Source organism: Seriola dumerili, unplaced genomic scaffold (assembly GCF_002260705.1).
Source record: "Seriola dumerili isolate Sdu_G_001 unplaced genomic scaffold, Sdu_1.0 BDQW01000147.1, whole genome shotgun sequence".
Lineage (NCBI taxonomy): Eukaryota > Metazoa > Chordata > Actinopteri > Carangiformes > Carangidae > Seriola > Seriola dumerili.
Window position 1 is genome coordinate 586,427 of NW_019174402.1, and position 26,598 is coordinate 613,024.

The following is a 26,598-nucleotide window of genomic DNA, read 5'->3' on the forward strand; positions in this document are numbered from 1 at the left end:
GCCAAGAGAGAAATGGTTGCAATTGCAATCCCCTTGAAATCATAATGAAATAAAACATCCCCAGAAGGAGAGAGCAACCGAGTTTCTTAAGCAGACAAAAGAAGATGTGAAAGCCGGAGATTATGAGTTAGTCAGACTAAAATACAGGAGGTACTTAATAGACTATTACAGACAAGGGCATATGTTTCAAAGGTGTGGTGGGGTGGGTGTGGTTGGTTATTATGCTGTCAATAATAGTGGGAGTCCATCATTACTATTGTCAGGTATTTGAAAAACTCCTGGAGGAGATGCAGGTATGATATTCGATGCAGTTTTTCTTGATCTCCAAAGAGCTGCATGAGCATGTGTCACTCAAGTTACTACTTGCCACAGTGCAGTTGAAACTGTTCCACAACCTTGATTGATGATTGTGTTATTATAACTAATAACTACACTGAATTGTATTTAAACAACTGTAACAACCAAGTCACAGCCACTCTACTTTTCAATTAGGTGAACTAATACGTAGCTTTTGTTGTTCTAATGATACACATATTTTATGTGTTTGAACAGAGAGCCGTTGTGGATTACCTCCTTTCCAATCCAGAGCAAAGCTGTTGGGTGCTGGATGGATATGATGAGTTTTACAGCAAAGTCACCAGACAAGATGTGCAGAGAGAACTGTTGGACCCAGAAACCCGTCTTCCCGTTGCAGACCTCATCTCAGGGTTATTAAAACGTCGGCTTCTTCCAGGATGCACTGTGCTGGTCACCTGCCGTGTGCGTGATGTCATTGATTTGGAGGGCATATCAGACAAAGTGGGGCAGCTGCTGGGATGGGACTGCCATGAGATCAAGGAGTATGTCAACAACTTCTTTGGGGTAAAAGGTAAAAACGTGGATGGTTTTATATTCATGAAGTCATATCTGCTTAATTCCTACAGAGACACATCAATGTTGGTTTAATCTGTCTCTGCAATTTCTGAATTTTTGAGTCAGTGGCTGGTTTGATATACAATGACTTAATGAAATTCACATGTTGTATAATGTTATATTGTTACTATTGAGTCAATGAGTCATGAAGCTGTTTTTTGTTATTGGGTTCACTTGGTTTGTGTTTTGGATACAATTATTTATAGTATTTCAAAGTTCCTGTTGAAAAATAGCTGTAGTAAAGGGGCATTCCAACAATTTCACACTTGGAGATCAGGTTACTCATCATAGTGAGTACCATATCGTGAGCAGTATTTAGCTTGTGAAAACAGGAGTTAAAATTAAAATCTGAGAAAATAATCTGTCTCTTGTGAGTCATCCAACTTTAATTTGCAATACTGAGTACTGGTGTACTGGTGTACTGGTATTTCTTAAACACTCTATCTCTCTCTCTCTCTTTCTCTCTCCATATATATATATATATGTTGTGTTATCCCACTTACACATACCAACAAAATGCCACATGTAATCAAATTAAAAATATAATTTGCTCCTTCACTTATGTAACTAATTTTAAAATTTTTGCTGTTTGCATTGCGAGGCAACATCTAGCTAAACAGGAGGGGGTTCACATGGCTGGGCTCTAGGTTTTACCATCCTGAGTTCCAAGTTTTGAAACTAGGTGAGAAAAACATTCTCAAATCGTGAACATACTCAGTCTACAAGACCAGAGAACAGCGCAGAATCCTGCCATACAGTATCATTTAAACTGTCTGTCCAGTGGAGATAACATTATACAGCAATCTCACACACGCAGGCAGCCTTCCTCTCCCCCACCCTCTATCGCAGACACACAGCCATAGTAACTCTGCCAGCTAATGGGCAGACAGCTTCATCACCGTCTTTCTCTCTGTCTCACTCTTACTGAAGGAAATATGTTGTTGGGTTTTCCACCCACTCGTCCCATTCTCATGATCGCGATATCTGAGGAAAACCTAGAGGAAATTACTTCAAATTTGGTACAAACATTCACTTAGACTCAAGGATGAACTGATTTGAATTTGGCAGTCAAAGGTTAAAGGTCAAGGTCACTGTGACCTCACAAAATATGTTTTTGGCCATATCTCAAGAATTATGCTAATTATGACAAACTTTCACACAAATGTGTAATAGGATAAAACAATGAAGTGATAACATTTTATATCCAAAAGGTCAAAGGTCAACTTCACTGTGACATCGTAATGTTCTGCCAATACACTTAGTACCTTGGTGGCAGCATAACAACATGAGGGGCTAAATCTAGTTTTCTGTTGAGTTCTGTTCACACCTGTGTGATTCCACCTTGAGTTTCTCTGGGCCTAAACTAATTTATGTCTCATCCCAAAAGGTGACTCAGCAAGCAGAGCTCTCGGGGCGCAGGCAGTGGATCTCCTTCTTTCTAGTCGACACCTCCTAGCTATGTCATGCCTCCCTGCCCTCTGCAACATCTGCTGCATCTGTCTGAAGCATCTACTGCTAGAAAATAAAGAGGAAGGGGCAAAAGTACAATCTGGAGACGAAGACAGAGGAAGTGAGACAGGAAGAAGAGGAGAGAGTGAAGATCTAACAATGGATGTAACGAATGGCAGAGCCCAGCTACCTCCCACACTAGCCCAGATACCCTCCACTCTTACCCAGGTCTACCTCACTGTTGTCACTGCATTTCTGAGCCGTGAGCCTGATAAAGGAGGAAAATCCGACATGGCAACGACCACAAGACCTCCACAAAGGTATAAAACAAGTAGAGCAATAAATGTGTTAATAATGTTTCACACCACGTCAACACGTAACAACATTCAATAAATCTTAAATGGAAGAGGGGTAGAAAGGCGGTGCACCTTGCTGTAATACAAACATGGTAGTAAAGACAGAACAGTAAGTAGTAGTAAAGAAGTATAACAAACTTTTAATGTAATACTTATTTACTTACTTTTCAGTTTAAATTCAGTTTTCACTTTCATATGATCTTTTCTAATTTAATGTACCAATGCACGAATAGTTGGTTAAATTATGATTAATGCAAATTAATTTGTTTTCTGTCTCTTTGTGCAGCACTGTCTGTAGGCTGAGTCAGTATCCCTCTGAGTTGTGTGAGCTAAGTCAGCTGGCTTGGAGAGGTTTAGAGGAAGGCAAGATCGTCTTCTTGAAAGAAGATATTCCTCAGGAAGTTCTGGAGTTTTCACTCAGGACAGGGCTCTTCTCACAGGTCAGGCATGGTTGTGAATGTTTTCTTCATTTCTTCATCTTCAGTGTGCAGGGTTTCCTCTAAAATTACAGGCAGGTTTGGCTATGGCATACTTTCTTTGAATCATGACCAGGTTTACTCAGTGTGAAAACTAGGAATTTAGAATACTTTGTTTGCTCAGCAATTAAAATTGAATGACTAAACCTAGTCAAGAGCATTAGGAATCCATTTGTATTGTGATAAAAATAGTGTAGTAAAATTGCAACAATCCTCTTCTGCTAAATATTTCCGTAAACAGAATATCTGCACTATGCTGTAGCATGAACAACCATAATCAAAGTCTGTAGACACATATTGTAACATCTTCATACTCAAAACGTCTGTGTGTAACCAAAGGCCTTTACTTTGGCCCAGCTCAGACATGTGGGTGTTTGTGTGTGTGTGTGTGTGTGTGTGTGTGTGTGTGTGTGTGTGTGTGTGTGTGTGTGTGTGTGTGTGTGTGTGTGTGTGTGTGTGTGTGTGTGTGAGTGTGTGGTGTGCGTGCGTGCGTGCGTGCGTGCGTGCGTGCGTGCGTGCGTGCGTGCGTGCGTGCGTGCGTGCGTGCGTGCGTGCGTGCGTGCGTGCGTGTGTGTGAGTGTGTGTGAGAGAGAGAGAAACAAAATTGAGCTTGAGCGAACCAATGCCCGGAATACATCTCAAATGTGTCTTGGGTACGTTCACATCTGTACTTAGAGCTGTACACTTGAGCGGATCACCCGAGATGGGTTTTTATGCCATGTCTGAACAGGGCCTTTGACATCACCATTGAGGCAGTTCTACATTTACTTCACCATGGCTGCTAATGATCCAAAACAAACATTAGACCTCAACTTTTACCTATTCTTTACGGTGAGCATTACAGCTTTTCTGAGCACGTGATAATCAATAATACCTTTGTCCCTGTCTTCTTGGAAGGTGGAGCTCAGACGTGAGGATGGGATGCTTGTCAAGGCCTACAGTTTCATTCATCTGACAATACAGGAATTTTTGGCTGCACTCAGAATCATGACCAGTAATGATGTTAGTGACATGCAGCTCAAGAAGAGGTAAGGAAATGAAGTTCAGGAAGCTGGAAAGGAACATTGTTATATTTTATTTTAGACCACGGGACTCTTCCTCTATGGAGCTGTCAGGTAGTTTCTGGAGGTGAAGATTTGGGATCTGTTTTACTGTACTGAGCGTTGTGTTGTGTGTTTAGTCAGTAACAATTAATTAGAATTGATTACATGTGTTAATTTATATGATAAAACATTATCATATGATTGCTGTGCATTTCAAGTATTTAGCTTGTGTTTTTTAAACAGAATCACTGAATTTTCAGCTGTGTGACGTACTGGGAGCGGACACGGTTCTCATACACAATATTTACAGTGTAGTGTGTACGACTCAGTTTTCTAAACACTAAACTGCTGCCTCACTTAAATGAGATCTGTTTATACTTGCCTCCCACCTTTGCACTGTGCAGTCTATGCTAGACATAAAATACCAAATGGACAGGCAAAGCAAATTTCAGTTCAGGCAAACACTAGTCCGACTCACCGGATGTAGACAGTGCTCACTTCCTGACGGGCAAATGTTCCCCTCTGACTATGCAAATTTAGATAAACACCAACCTGTTGTTGTGCTGCTTGCACCTGTCTTTGCACTGCCACCAAAATAGATCCTTGTAACTTAAGCCTGAAAAACGATCTGATAAATAACAAATAATAATCATAATTCTATTCAATGAGGAACCGTGCTCGCAGCTTATATCTAAACTAACTAACTATTGCAAAATCACACCTAAATCATTAGTGTGCAGAGGTATTTTTGGAATCTCTGGTTATTGACACAAGCAGAGGAGTGCTACAGCATTTGACCATAAGAAGTCAGACTGTATACCAGGAATAACTTAGCCATGGAAGCAAGATGAGCTGTGTAAGTTGAGTACACTGGGAGACATGTCTGTCCCTCCTCCCTAAAAGGAGGTCAGAAATAGGCAGGCACTGAGCAGATGGTCCAATCACAGCAGTGAAGGCGCAGGGGGTCAGCAGAGGTGGGGGGCACTGAAAGTGAGATGTGGCTGTGACGCAGTACAAGGTGTACACTGTCACTCAAGAAAAGCCTTCGTGTGTATGGCAGCGTTGTAAATGATGTTACCGGTCTTCCTTTTTCTCAACGTCTAATATTGTTTTGACAGAGTGCGCTGTTGCTACCTCACCTGTCATCTAGATGCTTGAATTACAGACAAGTCAGCAATGTACTTTTTCCAGTTCACACTTTTCAGCTCAGGGCCTTAGTCGAAGACCGTTGAAATGGTGTTGCCCTGTGAATATACGTGTTAAATTAATTAAGTTTTGACTCTGGATGTCTGGTAGTTGAAACTCATGACATAGAAAACGTCTCTGGCTCGATTGTACTTGTCCAGGAAGGTAGCTACTAGACTTTGTGATAAGGTCGCTGAATGTTATACAGAAAATAACACACAAAATCTCAACAGCAGACCAACATAGAATCCTTTTACAATATCCAAACAAACACCAAAACCCCCCTGAACTGTCTTTTACACAGCAATTTAATGTAGGTGCGTAACTGAGTCTACTTCAAACATTGACTATGCTCTTATCTTCTTCTTCTTCTGCTCCCAGATTCAGTCTGAAAACTCGTTGGACGACCAAGTCGGACCAGAGGACAGTCTTCACTGACTCTCTGTACCTATATGTATGTGGTCTTGCTTCCCAACACTGCACTTCAGCCTTAGTTCAATTAGCTACAGCTTCTGGTGGTACGGGAGTCCAAAGTTGGGTCCAAAAGCGACAAGCCCTTATTCTGAACCTGCTAAGCAACCTGTGCCACAGCAACACCCTGACTGGACCCAAGGTAGAATGAAGAGAAGTAAAACTTGATAAACTGTTATAATTTTTCTGGCAATTTTTCAGGCTGCCCTTTCTTTTCTCTCTCTCATTCCTTCCTTCTTACATCTTCCCAGATACTAGAGCTTTGCCACTGTGTCCAGGAGAGCCAGGACCACCAGCTGGCTAAGAAAGTTGTGGATACGAGACCTACCCTGGAGCTGCGCAACATCTGGCTATTGCCTAATGACATTGAGGCTCTGGCTTTTGTAGTTAACTCAGTAGGTAATAATGGCATCGGCTTGGACTTTGGAGCATGTTCAATGGAACTGGAGTGTTTAGATGTCCTGCCCAGGTGTCAGTACATTCACTACCTCAGGTACGCAGGCACAAACACTCACACAAGCAAAATGATACATAGCATCAATACTAATGCACGCATATGCTCACACACTTTCAGAAACAAAATCAAATAGCATTTAGCAGTGCTAAAAAAAAATGCAAAAATGTTGAGTGCACAGGGAAGGTGAGGCTAAGAACTATTTTTATGACCAGAGGTGCAGTGCACTAAAGGGGCAGTTGAATACTGCAGTCGTAACACTTGGGAATGGTGAAGGTGACGGTGTTGAGCGTGAAGAATCTGAAAACCTGCGTTTAGCTTTGGGGTGTTAAAGGGAACAGTTGCACAGAGGCTCCGGAAAAATCTGCTGCTTTGCCTTTGATGTTTTGCAGCTGACTAACCACCAGCCCCGCATGCTGTGAAACTGCCTGGAGCTCTTGATTTCCTGCGTGTGAAGTGATGTGTGAAGTGATCACAACAGTTTTATTCCCTGGGGGCTGGCACACATTCCAGGGGCAGTACCCATCTTCTTCATTTGAAAAGCGTCTTTCTCCAGGACTCAGACTAAGCTGCTGAAATAACAAACAGATTCCATTTGTAAAACACACTGAAGCTCTTGCACATGTGCTTGACAGACAGTGGTGAAAGCTTGGAGTTTTGCTAAATATGAAGGCAGTCATCAAACAAGACAGCTGGTGCCAGCAGCAAGTCTTGCCCACAGCTCTCAAGGTCTTTGGGCCATTGTTCCAAATGTCAGTATCACAGAGCTCCCATGCACATATACCATACTTATTGCATACTGTATGCATACATTATGTCACCCGGGGGGGAGACAAGTGTACTGTCAAACTGGCAAGGGGTGTAGCTTTCTTTAGGGGCCCCTCTTAACCAATAACTATATAATAAATTAAATATTAATAATGAGCTATGCAGAAGGTAATCTTAATCTTCTTAATTTTCAGTGACATTTAAATTTACATGCCTGGACATTATGGCTGGTGTCATTGTGAATGATGCATGTTCTTTTTCAATATTTGTGTGCCTTCAGTTTTCGCAGCCGCAAGTATGGTGACAAGTTTGCTGAGAAGCTGTCCTCCATTTTGCCTGAATTCACAACCCTGAGGAAACTCGAGTAAGATTTAAATTCATTTCAAACCAAATATAATATTTAATTTATAGTGAGATTATTTATTTCATTTCCAGATTCTCAGTTTGCTTTTTGAGTCTCTTGAATCCATTCAGACTGACATTTGTTCAGAGTAAGTGATGTTCTTCCATCCATAATGGAGAAGACGCACTTGAAGTGAACAAATCGCACAGCAGTCATTCACTTGTCCTTCCCTTTTTTCGCGCTGGTCAGTCCTGCGTTCTCTGGAACCCCACAATGCCTTTTGAAGCGATTTGCTCGTGTCCCCTAGAAAATGAAATACAACCAGTCAGTCCTCCTTCAACGTCCCTAAACACATTCCCTTAGCATACTGTTTTATTGCAAACTTTTCTGTATTATTATTGTTTTTTATCTTATATTATTGTTTGGCATTTTATTTAATTTCCCTTTTGTGATTTATTGCAGGCCTGAAATGTTTTTATCCTGGTTATTGTTAGTGTGATCGGCTGATTGTCTTTATCCTTTCAAGGTTTTGTGGTGCCAGTCTGACTGCCACAGGAGCAGCTAGTTTGGCTTCTGCTCTAGAGAAGTGTCCAGACATCACTGAAATCAAGTATATTTTCTGTCTTTCATGTGCAACATTAATTTCACTGCTAAAGTAAATGATGTAAATGATGCAATTTGACACCAAGCTTTTGTTTTTGTGTTTTTGTGTTGCAGTCTAAGTGACAACAGTCTGAAAGATGAAGGGATCAAACACATAGCTGATATCTTTGCCAAACTACCAAAACTGGTCTCTGTAATGTAAGTTGAGACTGCTATTTTTTAATTACTTTAACACAATGTCTCAAGATTGAGAGGAAGGTTAATGTGTGTGTCTGTGCAACTTTCAGGCTGAGTCGAAACAACAGCTCTCTGAAAGCAGTGGACTACCTCATTGGGAAAATGTCTTCGTGTTTGAACATCCAGCATGTTCATGCAGAGTATGATTACACACACATTCACACACGCACAGCTACACAGGTGTCATTATTTTTGCATGATGCATCACAGAGGCCATACACTACATCCACACAGGCTCAACACTTCAACACACTGTCACATTTGACTGCAGTTTATTGACTGTATATTGTACACCTCATCCTGTCGGCTTGGTATTGTCACCATTTTTGCAGCCAAACTATGTTCTCCTTCACTTTGAGTCTGGCAACCTAGTTTCAGAGACCTTAAAGCAATTGAATATCGTTTTACACCTGTTATACAATAAAGATTTTTTTGTCCTTCTGCAGTGCAATGAAAGAAGTGAGAATTACTTTCTATCAAAACTCAGATATGAACAGGTGGGTTTTATGATTACATAAAACTAATAAAACCATAAAGCAAATACTGACCATACTGAAATCTTATGTATTCCCTTTTTTTATGTAATTGCCTTTGCAGCAATAAAACTAAGTCTGAACCAACAATCAGGTAAGACATAAAACATTAACTATCACATGTTAACTATTTGCCAAAACTTAGGTGCATAGTCAGTTTCCTTGGAGAACTTTGCTCACTTGTTAGATTGTGGTTGTGAGCAAAGTGCATGTACCTTAACTTTTTTTGGGACACAATTCATCTTGACCAGCAATGGCCCCTAAAACTGTGACCTCCGTATTACTGTTGTATTATTACTATGAGATCTGCACGTCATCTAATTAACTCAGTTTAGTTTCTGTGCAGATTGATTCAAATTACAGTTTTCAACGTCGATATTTGTCCCTCCTTCATTGCTGATGTTTCTGTTGTTGTTTTAAGTCTTTACCTTTTGGTGCCATTTTTCTCCAGCCTGTTGAACCAGAAATGGAACAAGCCTGAGATGCAGAAAGTTGCAAACTCATTAGCGTGTTGCCCTGCCATATCCGTCCTGGAGTAAGTAACTCTAAAAACGCCTCTTCAAATTTAGAAAACCTCCTACCCATGTTGCAACATACAGAATAGACTGAATAATACATAACTTGCATAACTCACTAAATACAATAAAAACAGCCAGTTAGTGACTTACTGTGTGTGTGTGTGTGTGTGTGTGTGTGTGTGTGTGTGTGTGTGTGTGTGTGTGTGTGCGCGCCTGCATCCTAGTTTGTCCGGAGGCCAGTGGGATGTGGAAATTCTGAAGACACTGACTGAGTTTTTGCTGAAGTTCAATGTCACCAACAAGATCATGTGAGACTGAATTTGTTATCCATCACAAAGCACATGATGTAATGCTGACATAAAGCTACATGTATTCTGCATATAGTTTTTGTTATAGTGTTTATACCAAAAATATCACAAATACATTTATTCGCTATAAATGTTTTATTGGTTAAAGATAGGCAAGTACACAAAAAATGTGTTCCACATCCGTAAATAAATGAACAGCAGCAGTTTGTTAATGTTCCCATTTTCTCTCAGTCTCAATGACAGCTGCTCTTCGGTGGAGGGCTTGGTTGTTCTGACTGCTCTGCTCTCGAAGTGTCCTGCTGTGGTGGATCTTCATATCAGGTACAAACACATTCCTAATGTGCATTGCATGCTATAGCTGCACACATGCAAAGTTTACGCATGCAACATAAACAGATACAGAACGACTCATATCAGGCATGATGCTGTTCTTTTGCAACAACTCCTGGCTGGTGTGAAATAACATTTTTCAGTGTTTTACAGCATTCTTCTTTGTTGCAAAGCACTGGAAACAATAGAATCTTAAACCACTGATTAGTTCATTCAGGTCTGAATAGTGGGTTTGTCACTGCTATGTAACTGCATGTTTCTTTATGTTTTAGACTACAGTCTAGTCCAGATCCTGTTCAGGTGTCTATTGTGTTCTCTGGAGGGAGAGAAAATCCTGCAGATGAAATCTCTAAAACACTCTGGTATGTATAAAGTTATTAAACTTTAAAATCTATTTTGATCTATTTTATTGGTTTTATTTTTTCATCAGTGCATTCGTCTCAATTTTTTTTACGCCAGCTTCTTTAGTCACTTATAAAGCTTTTGAGTTGTGAACTGTGCGACAGGTGTCGTACAAATGTAATTTGATAATGATAATGATGAATCATTGCCACAGTGTCTCTGTCATAGCAGTAATTTCGAGAGCATCATGTGGCAACAGGATGTTGGGGTTGGGTGTGATGCTGAAAGAGATCAATGTAACGGTAAAATAAAAAATATATGAATCAGGGAGAGATGATTCATAGGAGCAGGACTGTTCCAGACATCTAAAGCAGTGTGCAGATGCAGACGGTGATGATATGACTCATTATTGATATTACTAATGATGATTATGATCGTAATGATGAAGCTGTTGCCTCTGTCAGTCTCAGTTGCTGTGGTCTGCTGCATGCTGATCTAGAGGGAGTGTGGAGCAGTTTGGGGACGTCCTGTGATCTCACTGTGCTGGAGTAAGACACAAACCACATACACACTGCAACACTAACACTTGTGTCTCCGACTCCTCAACCTTCTACACTGGCTACCTTGTGTGGCGATCTGATGGCTGGGATCTGACTATCAGCTTACCTCTCATGTTACGTGCTGATCAGCAGTAGCTTCCTAAAACTTTCCGCCATCAGCAGTGAAACTCCATCACTGCCTTTAAGCATTCACACCTCACACAGAGGCTTCATGTGTATTTACCATGTGTGTCTGAAACATGACAGGAACAGATCCAGTAGACGCGGCACTGGTAGTTAGTGTGCCTCACAGATGCAGTTGTTGCTCATGCAGCGACTTGTGACTATGTGCCTTTCATCAACCTCTTAGTAGACAACTGATTATGTTGTTTATACCTCGTCTATTTGCCTCATTATGTCTCAAAGAGTAAGAAGGTCCTTCTTGAGCTGTACAGTGTTGCTTTCATCTAAATTTGTAATGACAGCTTGTCCTGGATAAATCCACCCTCCACACACCTTCATATTCTAACATTTGCAGGGAGCTTGCTTGTAATTTTCCCCTGCATACTAAACCAGTATCACTGTTGACATTCATTTCATCAGTCCACTAAAGTGATCATGTCCAGACACCCTATGTTGAAATCAGCTTAGATTAGCATGTCATCATGTGTCTCAATGGTCAATTCAGACATGACAAGTTATAATTTGTGTTATTTATAAGGTTTTTTTATACTGTGTTTGTATTTTCTGCATCACCAGGTAACTTAACTGTTTCCTTTGTTTTGGCAGCTCTCCAAAGTTTTATTGTTTATTTCACCATGTTCTTTATTTTCAGTTTGTCCAGTAACTGTTTAGGCAACAAAGGTCTGAGGAAACTACTGGATTTCCTGCCTCATCTTAGCCACATCCAAGAAATCAAGTAAGGCTCACACATAATTTGAGGTTTCAAATAGAAAGTGAGAGAAATGTTCCAAACAATTACAAAAAAAAAGAGAACGAAAGAAAAGTTGGGGGGTGTAGTTAATTTAAATGAGGGACCTTGGCAGCATCATGTGTACTATGGCTGCTTTGTCGAGATAGAAAGACATATTTTAAAGGAAAGAGGGAAAGCTGATCTAATCTTGGTAAGTTGGCAGAGGCAGGACAATAATTTTATCTCCAAACATCCCTAAGAAAATGTGCCAATGCTAATCTACTATGTTTACCCCTGGGGCCATTTTCAGTCCAAATACAGTAGCTCATATAGAAGTAAATTATGTCCTTCCTCCTGGCTCATTGTGTTTGTGTGTGTTTTTCAGTGCCACGAACAATGACATCGACATGGAGGGAGTGGTGATGTTGGCTGGTGCTTTGTGCTCCTGTCAGGACTTAACAGAAATTCACATCAGGTATTTTCTGTTTTACATTTTAGGCTTAATGATTCTATTAGAGAAGCAGCAGAGTGAGCACCTGTTTCAACAACATGGCAAGCTGCCAGGTAGAACTGCAACAACAGACAAATGCTGTTAAACAGCTCGCTTAAGTCTGTTTATAAAAAAAATAAAAAGTACGTACATGTATGTAAATTTGCATAGAGATGAATTAATTATGGAGACAATGTTCTTGTTAACAATAAACTGGCTTGACGTGCAGATTGTGTATTGTTGATATTACAGTGATGGGGGGAGACAGCAGGTGATCCTGAAGTTCTGCTCTGACAAAAGGTAGAAAAAGCTGCATTTATGGAAACCTCCAGACATCACGAACACCACTGTCTACAGTTTTATTAGTCCATTAATGAGCAAATTCTGTGCTTGTCTTATTTTTCAGAGACGACCAACAGCAGCTCAAGATGTTCAGGTACAGTAAGATGATAAAGAGTTGGGGGGGGGGAAACACACATTTGACATTCTTCTGAGTTCAGTATTCTTCAAAACACTTTACTAGAGCTGCAAGGATCAGTTCACTCATCAATTAGTCAATCAACAGAAAATCAGCAACTATTTTGATAATCGATTAATTGAATTAGTAATTTTTCCAAGAAGAAAATCTACAACTTTATGGTAACGCAAGTCATTAGCAAAGTTCACACATCATTCATTTTATTTTGTAGGGTAAACAAGAGCAGCATCCTGCCATCTGATATAACCTCGCTGTGTAGGAGATTGGTCCAGTGTCGCTCCCATTTGGAGTTAGAGTAAGTTTAATAATTGTTTATACACAAGTTATTATTTCATGGTATTACTAAACATTAATATCTTTGTATGTTGTGTCAGTTTGTCTGACAGCTCATTGAAAGACGAGGTTGTCAATAATTTGGTCAAAGTCCTGCCAAAGATGGCGTCACTGCAGAGGCTCAAGTAAGACATACACACATGATGTTGTGGTTGGATGGTTTTGTGTGTGAGAGGGAGTAAACTTTTCTGTAGCTGCATCCAGTTTATTTTGTGTTGTCATCTTAAACTTAAATGATCCATGTGGGGAATGTCAATACTAGTGTTTTCTGTATGTCTATTTAAAATTGTAGTGACATGTACTGTCAGTCATGTCATGTTATAGATACAGACATACAGAGATGTGTCCAGGAATAAGAAGGATTTATATAAGTATTGTGTACAAGGTATTAATTATGTATGGACACAGTTTAATTGTGTCAGGATCTGATGTACAGTACTGTGCACCTCATGATATATAATATTATATAATACTGGTTGTTTTTAAGTTAGATAGCTCTAGTCTGATTGGTAATTCATACTTTAGTAAACCAGTAGTGCCAGCATGAAAATGACAAGCATAATGTGGTATCGTAACAGAACATGAAGCTTTAATGGTTAACGAATCAAGTTAACCAACACCTAAAGATGGTCTAGTTTGAGCTCATCCACCACTCTCCTATTCTCCTTGTGTCAGTGTTCAGCCTTTTGATGAGATGAGTGTTTTTTCTCTCCTGGCAAATTCACCATAAGAGAAATTTCACAAAAAGTGACAATAGTTAATAAACAACCACACTGACACACAAATGTATTAAATCTAACATTTGTTAGTTATTTGATTACTTTCTCATTTAACTTTAATAAACCCTTTCCTTTCTTCCTCCAGTGTCAGCAACAGCATCTTTTCCACAACTGGGGCAGTGAGTTTGGTCAGTTGTTTGACTGTCAGTCAGCGAGTCTCATCTTTGGAGCTCAGGTACGATATTAATCTGTGTTACAGCTGTCAAGGAAAAAACAATCCCACATTTAAAAATCAAAGGTTTCAGCTCTCTGCAGTTGTGGGTAAAATTATATGGAGAAATTACAATAAATAGGTTCCTGCAATGATAGGTATCTGGCATGGATTATGTTTTTAATTGGTGCTTTGACCTCTTTCTCAGGCCTCAGAGTGAATGCTTCATCCATTTTGACAGAGTGGAAGCCAAACAACCCACCTGCAGGTCTGTGATCAAGTTTTAACGTTGTTTGTTTAATTGTTTTGTTCGCTGTCTACTGATATAACTCAAAGACTTAGTGGACGTTTGTTTTTCAGACCTTCTAAGTTTGTCACTGTTCCAATAATCTATTGTACATACAGTTCAGATCAGATCAGTTTTAGCGTCTTCTAGTTTCTCTTTCAGTCAGACGGCCGGTGTGGTTCAGTATGACATTGTTCATGATCTTGGCCGGCGGTGGCGGAACTTGGCAGCAAATTTATAATTCCTCACGAAAAAGGCAGGAACATCCTTAAATTACATCCTGCCAACTGTTTTGCTTTTTTTTTTTTTTTGCTTTCTAAGCTAAAGTGAAAGAATATACATCATTTTAGAGCAGCCCACATAATGTTAACAAGTGAGTCACAAACAAAATTTAGATTTCATGACACATAAATAGCAGTTTATGGTTGCTCAAAGAAGAGAGAGAAATTGGCAGAAGAAAAACCGGAGGTAATTGATAATCCGATTATGGAGTATCAGTTTGAAGTACGTTGGGTTTCCTAATAGTTGTTTACTGTGTGTGCTGTGTGACAACAAGGAGCACTTTTTCAGCAAAAAAAAAAAAAAAAGAAGAATGTTATAAATACTCCACAACTGGCTCTGACTTTAATGCACTGTTGTATTTTCTGTCTGTCTTCCAGCTTAACTCATTTTAGCCTGAACAGTGACAGCTTGGAGAGGTTGATTGAAGTCCTACAGCGGGTTCCTCAGCTGTCTGACCTGGAGTATGTGCCACAAACATATACCCACGTACCCACATACAAACCAGTGCTTTCTTACTGAACCGTTGGTCTGGATGATAAGTAACTCTTTCTTCCGACTGCAGTTTGTCAAGTAACCAACTGGAAGATGAAGGAATGAAGCGTCTGATGGATTCTCTACCAAGGCTTAAAATCACCAGCTTTGTCAAGTGAGATACGAAATATTCTTCTTTTTTTTAGATTAAATATTAAATGTTTGTCTTTTACTCTCAAATATCAATATCAGAATCAACAACAAACATTTCTTGTTGGCGAAAGGTTGTCAGTAATATAACAACATTTCTTCATCCGCAGCCTGAGCAACAACAGCCTGACCCAGCAGGGGCTGTTGGATGTGGCCAGCACACTGTGTACCTGTGATAACGTCTCAGGTGTAGAAGTCAGGTGAGTCTGTGCACCGTAGAAATGAGTGAACAGAGGAGCAAGGAAGAAAGCATTTAAATGAATTGTAATTGATCCCTGTCTGTCTCTTCTCCGCGTTCTGATGTCTGCTGGTAGCCTGGGAGCAGAGCAGAAGTGTCTTGTCTGGTTCAGACAGTACGGAGGTGGTGAAAAAACTCTGAGGTAATACCCGAATATAAATTAAATTTGATAATTATCACATTACCACCATGCTGCTTTGATGTGTGAACCACAGTACGTGATGTGTTCCTAATCTTGTGCCACAGAATTAAACCACTATGGGCTCTATTTTTGTAAACCCAGTAGTGCGAGGCAAGGTTGTTTAAAGCTCTCAGTGCACATTGCGTTTATTCCATTCATTAGACAGGATATACCTTTGATAAATCGCCATGTGTTTAGTTATTCTTTGTTTGTTCTCTCTCTTTTCTGCCTCTCCACCAGTGTCAGCGAGAGCAGTTTGGAACGTGAACATCTGGTCAGATTAGCAGAGATCGTGTCTGACTGTTCCAGTCTGACCAAACTGGAGTGAGTACATCTCAGTGTTTAGACCATTTTATAGCTCTCTCATATGATTCGAAGTGTCTCAGGTTGTCTTCTGTTTATTTTATTTTCCCTGTGAGTAATGTTTGCTCTGTGCTTGTTCCACAGGTTAAAGAACAACTCCCTGCAGTCAGAGTGGATTGAAGACTTTGTAAAGGTGTTGAACATCGGTCAGAGAGGATGCAGCGTCAGGTGAGAAGAAGTACAGTAGCTGTTGCCTGTGCTGTTTGCTCCTGAACTGAAATGTCAAACCAGTTTCTATCATAACATACTTGGAAATGTGTCCATTCTGCTGTAGCTTGTTATTCTGTAACATTTGAAGCCGAGAGTCTCAGTAGAAACACTGACCAAACACTAAACAGGCTAAGTTGAGGTTAAGTTGTGTCAGTATGGCCTGTTTTTTAGCAGTGAAAGCTGAAGAATTTTTAACTGTGTCACACTCTGTCTTCTTGTCAGTATTGAAGAGAGTTGGATCAGAGCAGAGAAAGCTACTGGTTTAGTGTGTCGCTGTCTCGAGCTCAGCAGGAATATTCAAACTATCGGGTAAGATATGCAAATACAGACACACGCACACACACACACATCTACAGACTATACACTCTTGACAAGTATTATATAAGTCACTGTAGAATTTCCCTAATCAAGGTATACAGAGCGTGTGTTGTCGTCAATAACACTTTCAAACACATATATTTTGCAGGGTGCACCACACCACACTACACCTGTTTCTGATGACATCCTCTGGACTGACCTCAGTCAGGTAATAAATGAATAATTATTAAATGTATAAAACATGTAAAATGAAGTGTAAAATATGAAACCAACATCTGTAGTCCCTTGTTGTTTTGTCTTGTCCTGTAACTTTGCTGATCCAGTTCCATCAATGACTGCAGAGAAAATATGACACTTTTTCCTTTAAATGCCTAAAGCCTTGAAAATTAAAATCTTACAATGATGAATGATTTTATTACAGTCCCTCTGTTCTATGTCATGTTAACTTGCCATGTTGAAATATACTGAACATTAAATTGGCCATTCTCAAGGCAGTGTTCTGCTGAAATCCTTCTTACGCTGTAAAACAAATTAAGCAATGCAAAGGAAAGACAGAAGAAAAACTAGGCAAAAATACAGGTGGTACATGTCGGCTCATGTATTCACTTTAAAACCCTGGAAAATGTTTTCAGGAAGATAGAAGAGCCAGATATTATTTGTCTTCGTAGCTGCTAACAGCAGGAAAAAGACAAAAGCACATATTTCATTTGCAGTTGTCATAATCTCTCCTCTCCTCTTCAGCCTTGTGGACTGTGCACTAGATGGGTGCCAGCTTGCATCTATGAGGAGCGTCTTCCAGAGGTGTCCTTCACTGACAGAGCTGGAGTAAGTTCTCTCTATTTTCTGTTGGAATGTAATACGCACACAGCCATAAACAAAGGAGGTGTATTTGTAAAATCATGGAAGAAACTAAATGAAAACACAAAAAAAACATGTTTGTTCTCATTATTCACAGTTTTTCCCACAACAGTCTGGGGATAGAGGGAGCTGAGTCGCTCTGCACTGTTCTGCCCTTGCTGCCAAAACTCACTTCTCTCAGGTGAGAGCTTTTTGTGACAGTTTTACTAATGCCTCTCTTAAAGTTCTAGCGTGACAAGTGTCTGCTCTCGTCTTTTTCAGTATTGTCTCCAAAGAGCCGTGTACGACTGTGGTTGAGAAGCTCTCAGAGGCTTTGCTACAGTCTACAACTGTTCAGTGCCTCAAGTGAGCAACACATACACAAACACATCTTATTGCTAGTCCTAATCTCACTGCCTTTATGCAGAGTCTTATTGAGTGAACCATGGGTAGCAGAGAGGACCACACAACTCGCCATGTCACAGAAGTTAAATATTTTTCTATTATATTCCAGTGCAACATAATCATTGTCCTCCTCTCTCTTTCTCCCAGTCTGTCCGGTCACGTGATTAGCGACACAGCAGCACAGACTATGACCAGAATATTTCCTCGTTTACGATCACTCAAGTAAGCATTTAACATTCAGTGCAGATGTTGTAACAGTATTGTAAAATTCCCTTGTAGTAACTGTAGTAGTAGTCGTACATTTGACTTGTCTCTAGTCTGTCTCAGTGTGTATGGTCAGCGGCTGGAGGGCTGCAGCTCGTCGAAGCACTGGGACAGTGTGTTTGTCTGGAAGGCCTTTGGTAAGACACACGCACACACATGTGCATATGAATGATCCTGTACAAAAACAAGTACAGAAAGAGTGGCTTCTATAATGTCATGAAGTATGTGTTTGTCTCTCTGCGCTTCTGTGTTGTGTGTATTTGTGTGTGCACCCCAAGTCTGGACTCTGTGTACCTGGATGAAAACAGCATGGTGCGTCTGCCACAAGCACTGAGGAGCATCTACTCCATACGCAGTCTCAAGTAAGAAACACAGTCTCATAAGATGAACTGATTAGATTTTGGTGGTCAAAGGTCAAGGTCACTGTGACCTCACAAAACACATTTTTGGCCATAACTCACAAATGCTTACTTTAATTATGACATAATTTAACACAAATGTCTAATAGGATAAAATTATGAATTGATGACATTTTATATCCAAACCGTCAAAGGTCAACTTCACTCTGACATCATAATGTTCTGCAAAAACATTTCTACATTGCTGTAACTCAGGAAGGGGAGATTATGACCATATTTCATGCAACTTGACTGGTTGGCAGAAGCACACAACCAGGAGCTGTTAATTATAGTTATAAAAATGTATTCATAATACCAAAGCTGACCTTTCAAAGCTGATTTTGAAGGCTAACCAAGTAAAATACGACCTCCTGTAACCATGCAACACGCATTTATAAGTATTTATTTAATATAGTAACTTAAGCCAGCAGAACTATTTCAGGCATATGTCTTTAATGTTAATATTGCAGTCACACTGACACATTTTACTCGGACATATCTAACACTACTCTAAAAATCTGGTCTATTTAAGATGTCATGCAGTAGCTCAGAGTGTCCCTGCCAAAGCCGCAGTTTCACTGCTCGTATTTCAGCCACTGTTGCTGCAGCTCATCATTCCAACATGTCATCAGCTCCACATGAAGCTCATCATAAATGAATTGGATCTGATCCTACAATCGCACCCCCCCGCCCTCGGGGGAAATGTATCATTCCCGGTCCTCTCATAGTGCTAAGCTGTAAAGTATTGCTCACTGATGAACTGCAAGCGCAGAACACAGACTCAAAATGTCAGCGTTTGTACAGTACATGGCTGTATATCATATTTGCATGGCTATAAAACAGTCTCAGATGAGATGATGATTTTTTTATCACTAGTAATCTTCATGCCCTGACTATTACCAATAGGACATCCACTCCTTGTTCACAACCAATATAACAGTTTCACAAAAGGTCTGATTGTTTGGTTGAACTGCACATTTGACCCTTTTTATGTGGATTGTGTGTGTGCCAGGCTAAATAAGAGTGACACAGTGGTGGGACGATCAGGAGCAAACATTGTGTTGGATCTTCTGGCTGCTTTGGAAGGACTGACACTAATGGAGGAGATAGAGTAAATATTTCACACATACAGAAAATCTGGCACATAAACCAATGTGATAAACCTCTTTTAAGTCTGTCATTAAAGTTGTCATCAGTGATGTTGGATCTCTTGTGGTTTCAGGTTGGAGGGCTGGAGGATGGCTGAAGGAGAAGTGGAGCAGCTAACCAGTCTCCTTTCTATCTGGACGGAGCTCAGGAAGATCAGGTAGGCATATGTCACATGTCTCTCCCCTTTATGTTCTACACATAAACACATCATCCATGGTATTATAAGCCTGCAGGTCATCATTATATTGTTCTTGATGTCAAGCAGTGGTCGGGTTGTAGAAAGACCTTTTTAGATCCTGAGTAATCTTTCTCGCGCTTACTTTGTGTCTGGTGTGAATGTAATATATGTACATATATTGAATTTCCATATATGAAATATATGTACATAAACATTTAAAACATTATATATGACTTTTTAGATAGAAATTCAGTTAGAAATTGAACAATTTCATATATTGACACATATGTCTAGCCCATACAAATGTATATGTATGTATGCTTATTTTGTAGACATATGTTAAATACATATAAATCCATCCCAAAGCCTGTCAATATAAACACCACAAAAGTAATGGGAAACTAATAAGAGAAACATATATAAGCATATATAAATTTTATATGTATGTTGTTTAAACAACTTGCCATATAAAAATGTATTATTTTAAACTCAAGAGTACAGTTAAGTGGTCTCTATAAATCCTAGGCTTGGCCTCCTCTCAATCACACTGGTATGTAATGACGGCCGTTCAAAACATACCGGCTGTTTTATTATACAGTCACCACCTTCTTTATGGAGACCAGCTGTTCCCCTTTGGCAGCAGGTCCTTTCTTTCCAAGACTGACAGTCACAAAAGGTCTTGCTCAGTGCGTGATGGCATTGCTGCATTCATTTGTGCATTACATGTTTTTGTGGTTACATTCTTTTCTTCAAATTGCTGCATGGCTCCTATTAAAGTTTAAGTGCATTTCTGAACATTTCTGAGTTTGGCACCACCCAGTGGTAGTTTCCAAGAAGACAGCAGTAGCCGAGAGTAGCTTCAATGTCACTCTCAAAGTGTCTGTGTATGTCCGTCCTCCAGGCTCTCGAAGAACCATATCAGCGACCAGTCAGGAGAAAAGCTGCTGGAGGCTTTGATCCGCTGTAGTCATCTAGAGGAGCTCTAGTAAGAACATGATATCACATTTTTATATACAGTATGTGGCTCATTTCTGTGAATGCTCTGTTGGAAAATGAATTATGTTGCACATGTAACACATAAATCACACATGTAAACTCTTTAAGTCTTCCAGATTGTGTAGTATAATTTAGTTTTTTTTTAGCTGTTTTTTCAGATTTTTGCCGGATGCATTTTGGTTAAAGAGAAGAATAGTCATGACAAATCTTATCTTTTGTATATTTCTTTTTGTGCTGTCTTCCAGTCTGGGCAGCAACCGTCTTGGTAATCTCACTGCTGCCAAGATGGTCCCTGATCCACCAACAATGACACACATCACTGTGTTAGAGTAAGTCACACACACACACTTAAATTTGTTATTGACATTTATTATATTAGACAGAGTTGTCCTGAGGTTTGTGTTCTTTATGTCTGTCTGTGTCTTTTATAGTATTTCAGAGAACGTAATTGGATATGAAGGGTCAGCGAGTCTGTCTGATGCAATAGTATGCATGAAGAACCTCACCAAGATTCAGTAAGACTCATCAGCTCCTCCTGTTGCCGTGGGAATCACAACACTAATGGATCACTGGCTGCACTGATTGTTTCTTTCTCTTGTGCGGTCTTTTAGATTGACCTCTGTTGGGACTTCACAGCTGTGTGCTGTAGTTGCCAGTCTGGCTCACTGTCCTCTCATACAGGATGTGGGGTAAGATTAAAAATTGTCATGCAATAGTGGTAGTACACTAATAGAAATAATAGTAATGAAAACTTCAGATAGCTCAGGTTAGCATCAAATTATTGAGTTCTGGGTGATGAATTTCAGATTTCCAAATACATCTCTCTTGCTTATTTAAAACTTCAATCCTGCAAAGTCCAAGACCAGGAGCCGCATGAAGGCAGTCTTTGTGACATTTTCAATTAAATTTGAATTGAATAAAATTGCTCTTGTCTGTTGTTCTTGTTCCATTGCACGTTGTATCTAATTTTTAAATGTGAATAATATGAAGTGTTTGTTTGTCTCTCTAGTTTGGGATGGAATAATTGTGGTGATGAAGTGGCGCTGGAGCTGGCCCGGGTTTTGCCTTTCTGTCAGAAGATGACCAGAATAGAGTGAGTTTGTTAAAACACATTTAACCAGTGTTAGTTTTTGCAAATGCTTTTAGCTTTAAGACTTGATTTAACAATTTAAATTGTATGTCCTCTGATGGGACCCTTGCCCCACACACTGTTACATAACGCAATATGTATGTGTGTGTTTATTTCTCCTAGTCTGGAGTCCAACAGAGTGAGTGTTTTTGGAGTGGAGGCCCTGGGAAGAGCCTTAAAGTCGTGTCCTGCTCTTCAGCTCATCAGGTAAATGTTTTCTCATACTGTCTCTCAGACATGGTTTGTCCCACACAGGCATCGGTTAGTTTGACCACAACTTATAAAGTCTTGTTAATGCCTGTTATTTACTTCAAGTCAGTAACATTTGGATTTTAAAAAAACTTTTCTTTTTTTTTTAAAAATAGTAAATTTTCCACCACTGTGCTTTTCAGGCTGTGGAGGAACAAATTGTCTGTCAGCGATGCCCAGAGGCTGAATCTGAAAGACAGGAGACTGAATTTCTCATCCACTTAATGCGATCTGTACTGATACATGGTGGCAGCGATTCTCAGAAGTAGCATTCCACTTCATCAGTGTCTGCAGAGGTGAATCACTGCTATAGTACAGTGTCGCTCTCGCCACAAAATGGAATCAGACTTTGTTTTCCCTGCAGATTATTCATCAGAAAGCATGAACAGGGATCAGTTGTCTATCCTACGACGGCAGCAGCTGGTGTCTCTAATGGTATGAATAGTGAAAAGACCACTATGTGGTGCACACAGTATAGTGTATATATAAAAATGTTCCCATTTGGTATTTTTCTAAAATGTCTTGTTTTTTTTATCTTAAGAACTTCTCTAGGGAACATTGTATTGAGGTATAAAAGTACAGTTGAATGGTTTGTTGAGAAAATGAAGTGTCTATTTTTAGGACTATTTAAATATATGACTATGCATTTATTGGCCTCATTTCACAGCAGTAAGCTGAAGCAGCTGACAGCATGGTGGTGTCCCTTCACTGTGGTCCCTTTTTTTTTTTATTGGTTCACACTCATTATCATGACGTTGGTGTGTTGTGAACATTAAGACTGAGTTTTAAGCTTTAACTAGTGCATGACCACCTGTGACAGACAGGTGACACAGACAAATCTATTCTGTTACCAGTGCAGCCTCTGACCAGAATGCATGTTTAATCTATCATATAACGTGATAGATTAAAACTAATATAAAGTTGGATGAAGTCAAGTGCTGAAATGCTAAAATAAACATGACTAATTTCCATACAGGAAATAATTTAATCACTAGCCAACATTTGCAAAATGAACCAGCGGGCTATAAAATTTATCAGATGTATTTTTGGTGTTTTCTCTTTTTGAGAAAACCTCATCTTTACATCTTGGATGGATAATGTAATGTAATGTAATCCGCATAAAGTCGGTTTTGGCTAATTATTAATTAGTATGCACATAGTAATGTTTTTTTTGTTTGTTAAACAGACAATTTAAGAAGCAAGATACTAATTTGAGGTGGTAAGAGAAAGGAGCTTTCAGTGGCAATCACCGCTGTGAAACTAGAGTCCATGATGTAAAGGATTCCTTGATTAGTATATATAAGCAGACTCTCATACACTGAGTCACTTTGCACTGTAATTGCGTTTACAATAATAAGAGGCCACATAGGTGAGAACACAATAATACATGAACTGACAGTGAGGAAAGACAGGGACCCACTCTCTGCTCTTATGGTCATTTAAGGTTGTGGCCTCTGTCCAATTTGCATATTTATTTCTGCTGTCATTAATGAAAGGAATTATCCTTTTTATTAAAGTTATTTATTAAGTTTTGATGCAGACTGAGTTTAATTTTTTACATAAGTAAATTGTAGATGGGGACACCACACACTGTAACAATTACAAAATGGGTCTCACTACTGATATTTCTTTTGTTGTTTCTGTTGTGTGCTGATAATGTTATAATGATACTGTCATTTTTTTTAAACTAGGAGAGCACCTTATTTGTTTTCCCATTCCTCTGTGTATTATTATCCAGTTTCTTTCTGGTCTCTGCAGAGACATTGGATTTAAACCGGCTCAGATGAGAAGCCTTGAAGTAACTTATCTGTTCAAACTTGTTTTGCTTTTAAGGTTTGTGTTAATGTTGAATTTTGAGTTCTCATGAGGAAAAATTGCCTGTATCCTTGACATTTAACCATTCTGACTTGCACTGAGATGTGTCTTCAGAATTAAAAAAGACTATCTTGATATTTGGCCTTTGTTTACACTTGACACAATCAGTTCATTTCTTTTTCTTTATTTTTTTCTTTCTGTTATGTAAAAGACAAAATGCAGAACATGTTCCATGTAAGTATGTTAAGTTTCCACATAGAATATTTGTAATATCTTTGGAGAGGCTCTTTGACTGTCAGCAGCAGCTGATATGACAGCTGTGCCTGTGACTTCTGTGCAAACACAGTCACATGACTCCCATTCATTTATGTTCACTTTGCACTCTCTTGTGGTTAAGATGGGTGGTGCAAATATGGTGCAGTTGCTTCTGCTGCTTCCCAGATGGATATATACAGGACAACACAACCAACAGGGATCTTCATGTTGCAAAATTTTATCTTTGGTCCTGTTAATATATTAGTGAATAATGTTAACAACAGTTCTGAATTAAATAAATGAATAAAACAATGAATCACCCAAACCCAAAACACTATGCGCTTTTCACAGCAGATGTGTTGACCTGTCACAGTGGGAAAAGCCCGGGTGTAAATAATAACATTCTGGATTTCAGTTTCAGAGTTCTGGTATGTTGTGCACACTGGTTCACTGTCACACCGTCATGAGTCACTGGGACACTGGAATAGAACAAAGCCATTAGTATTGGTATTAGTAACAGTACTGATGACTCTCAGTAAAAATATCTTAAGTATGATCAGCAAAATTGAAGCTACATATATTTTTAACCGTTCAGTTTTAAGTGGTACAGTTCCTATAAGTCTGGAGGGCCGCTTATGTAACTCCCCTACATAAAAGTGCCAGAACAGCTGGTCTTAACAATTACAGATCTAGCTCTTATATTATTACTGTATATTATTGGATTAATATTACTGACCTATTCACATATGTAAGCACTATATTAATGTTGGAGCTGGCTAATTTGACCCATTTTTATACTATTAAGGGGTTTACTGTATAACAACACTTGAAACTGGCTGTTACATAAATGTAGTGGAGTAAAGAGGCCTACAATATTCTCAGGAAATGAGCGGAGTAGAGGGATGAATATGTAAAGTAGCAAAAAAAAAAAAAAAAAATACAATACTAAAGTACAAGTACCTCAGAATTGGACTTCAGTACAGTCATTGTGTGTGTTTCGTTGCAGCACTAGTAATGTGGCTGCAATGTGCTGAAAAGTGTGTTCTACCTGTATTAACCACAAGAGAGTGCCAGAGGAACTATACGTTTTCCACAGTAAAAGATAAAAGGTTGATAGCAGATATTGTTACACTAATCAAATGTGTCCATGAGATAAGTCGGCCACACAAATATATAATAATCAAGTTTAGCAACGTAACAAAAGCAATACGTCATCATGCTTCAAAAATAAATGAATAAAACACTTAGGACGGAAACAGTCTCCCTCTGCTTTGACAGTGACGCTTTTATTTTGTACGTGAACTCTCCGTACTTCCGGTCTGAAGCTAATCCTGGTAGCTTGACTCAGCTTTGTCCGTCAGAGGCGCTTGGCACAACATATTGCGGGCTACGAGGATGATTTACGTTCACACACTGTTGCGCCTTCCAGGATACTCGGGATAAAAATGGCCACGGCAACTTCAGTTTTTTCTCTTTTATAAAAAAAAAAAAAAAAAAAGTGTCTTCGGTGTTTGTTATTAATATTTTTACTCCTGACTGTGCGCGGTAATTAAAGAAACTGTCAACTGAAGAGCGGCGGAGAAGTTGGACGTCATTCGCTGAGGTGAGTGTGGCATTAGTTTTCACGTTTTGTCGTTGTAGAAGATTTAACAGGTAGCCGGTGTGTGCAGGGGGCTGTCAGGAGGATGCTGAGGGACTGCTAGGACGCGCTCAGCTGGTAAAATGAAAGTACAGCCAAAATGTGATCAGTGCGCTGGTTAGAGAGCTTAGATGCGGAATAAGGAAGGATGTAACATTTTGCAGAACACCTTGCTTGCAGGTTGAATATCGTGTATGTGCATGAAAGAGAGAGTTGCTGTTTTACTGTTTTGATTTATTTCATGTGAAGTTGACAATGCTCTATATGATTGCTGTTTACAGTCTGCGCTTCATTTCTATTAGCCACTTAAGCGCGAATGTGGCAGACAGGACATGTAATCAGACTTAATGACTGTGTGCAGAGTTCACTCTGCTATTAACACGGAGAAAACAGCTTCCATGCTGCTTGTCTCGTCAGTCAGTCACACTTAACCTGCCCTCTCTGTTAGGTTTCCCTGCTCTGCCCTCCTGCAGAGAGGTGACTCAGGTGTGGATGTGCAGTGTGACTGTGTGAACATCTTCACCAGGATCAGTGAAACCACAGACATGGACAAAGCTGCTGTTGTCTGGTTGGTTTTTGTATCATCCTGATATAGCCTGCTGTATAGTACAAGCTTACATATAAATGCACTCAAACATCCACTGTAGTGCAGCTGCACTCTTTTACACAGGAGTGTGGCAGATGACAGGGAGGTGATATGGTCCTAATAGCATG

The 26,598-nt window shown here is 39.6% G+C and overlaps 2 protein-coding genes across 11 annotated transcripts in view; both read left to right on the top strand.

Moving 5' to 3' along the window:
• Positions 1-24,206, top strand: part of nlrc5 (NLR family CARD domain containing 5) — a 30,770-nt gene extending 6,564 nt beyond the window's left edge. For 3 of the 10 annotated variants that reach the window (XM_022749896.1, XM_022749897.1, XM_022749904.1), the window contains 48 exons: positions 553-868; positions 2,300-2,681; positions 3,004-3,157; positions 4,091-4,221; positions 5,803-6,034; positions 6,144-6,385; positions 7,395-7,478; positions 7,984-8,067; positions 8,175-8,258; positions 8,348-8,437; positions 8,744-8,794; positions 8,895-8,924; positions 9,282-9,365; positions 9,573-9,656; positions 9,888-9,977; positions 10,259-10,348; positions 10,793-10,876; positions 11,703-11,786; positions 12,166-12,255; positions 12,523-12,570; positions 12,677-12,706; positions 12,960-13,043; positions 13,123-13,206; positions 13,946-14,035; positions 14,220-14,279; positions 14,957-15,040; positions 15,142-15,225; positions 15,371-15,460; positions 15,575-15,640; positions 15,920-16,003; positions 16,127-16,210; positions 16,475-16,561; positions 16,719-16,778; positions 17,312-17,395; positions 17,526-17,609; positions 17,690-17,773; positions 17,960-18,034; positions 18,130-18,213; positions 18,355-18,438; positions 19,487-19,585; positions 19,697-19,780; positions 20,679-20,786; positions 21,043-21,126; positions 21,229-21,312; positions 21,409-21,486; positions 21,807-21,890; positions 22,050-22,133; positions 22,540-24,206. In XM_022749896.1, coding sequence (XP_022605617.1) covers positions 553-868; positions 2,300-2,681; positions 3,004-3,157; positions 4,091-4,221; positions 5,803-6,034; positions 6,144-6,385; positions 7,395-7,478; positions 7,984-8,067; positions 8,175-8,258; positions 8,348-8,437; positions 8,744-8,794; positions 8,895-8,924; positions 9,282-9,365; positions 9,573-9,656; positions 9,888-9,977; positions 10,259-10,348; positions 10,793-10,876; positions 11,703-11,786; positions 12,166-12,255; positions 12,523-12,570; positions 12,677-12,706; positions 12,960-13,043; positions 13,123-13,206; positions 13,946-14,035; positions 14,220-14,279; positions 14,957-15,040; positions 15,142-15,225; positions 15,371-15,460; positions 15,575-15,640; positions 15,920-16,003; positions 16,127-16,210; positions 16,475-16,561; positions 16,719-16,778; positions 17,312-17,395; positions 17,526-17,609; positions 17,690-17,773; positions 17,960-18,034; positions 18,130-18,213; positions 18,355-18,438; positions 19,487-19,585; positions 19,697-19,780; positions 20,679-20,786; positions 21,043-21,126; positions 21,229-21,312; positions 21,409-21,486; positions 21,807-21,890; positions 22,050-22,133; positions 22,540-22,951 — 5,133 coding nt within the window. In that variant the 3' untranslated portion in view covers positions 22,952-24,206. Of the gene's footprint in view, positions 1-552; positions 869-2,299; positions 2,682-3,003; positions 3,158-4,090; positions 4,222-5,802; positions 6,035-6,143; positions 6,386-7,394; positions 7,479-7,983; positions 8,068-8,174; positions 8,259-8,347; positions 8,438-8,743; positions 8,795-8,894; positions 8,925-9,281; positions 9,366-9,572; positions 9,657-9,887; positions 9,978-10,258; positions 10,349-10,792; positions 10,877-11,702; positions 11,787-12,165; positions 12,256-12,522; positions 12,571-12,676; positions 12,707-12,959; positions 13,044-13,122; positions 13,207-13,945; positions 14,036-14,219; positions 14,280-14,956; positions 15,041-15,141; positions 15,226-15,370; positions 15,461-15,574; positions 15,641-15,919; positions 16,004-16,126; positions 16,211-16,474; positions 16,562-16,718; positions 16,779-17,311; positions 17,396-17,525; positions 17,610-17,689; positions 17,774-17,959; positions 18,035-18,129; positions 18,214-18,354; positions 18,439-19,486; positions 19,586-19,696; positions 19,781-20,678; positions 20,787-21,042; positions 21,127-21,228; positions 21,313-21,408; positions 21,487-21,806; positions 21,891-22,049; positions 22,134-22,291 lie in introns of all 10 variants that reach the window. The other 7 variants (XM_022749903.1, XM_022749905.1, XM_022749898.1 and 4 more) reach the window with 6 other exon arrangements.
• Positions 24,207-25,771: 1,565 nt separating this feature from the next.
• cpne2 (copine 2) overlaps positions 25,772-26,598 on the top strand; it is a 37,552-nt gene continuing 36,725 nt past the window's right edge. The window contains exon 1 of the mRNA XM_022749868.1: positions 25,772-25,848. The gene's annotated coding sequence lies outside the window, so the exon portion shown is untranslated. The remainder of the gene's footprint in view (positions 25,849-26,598) is intronic.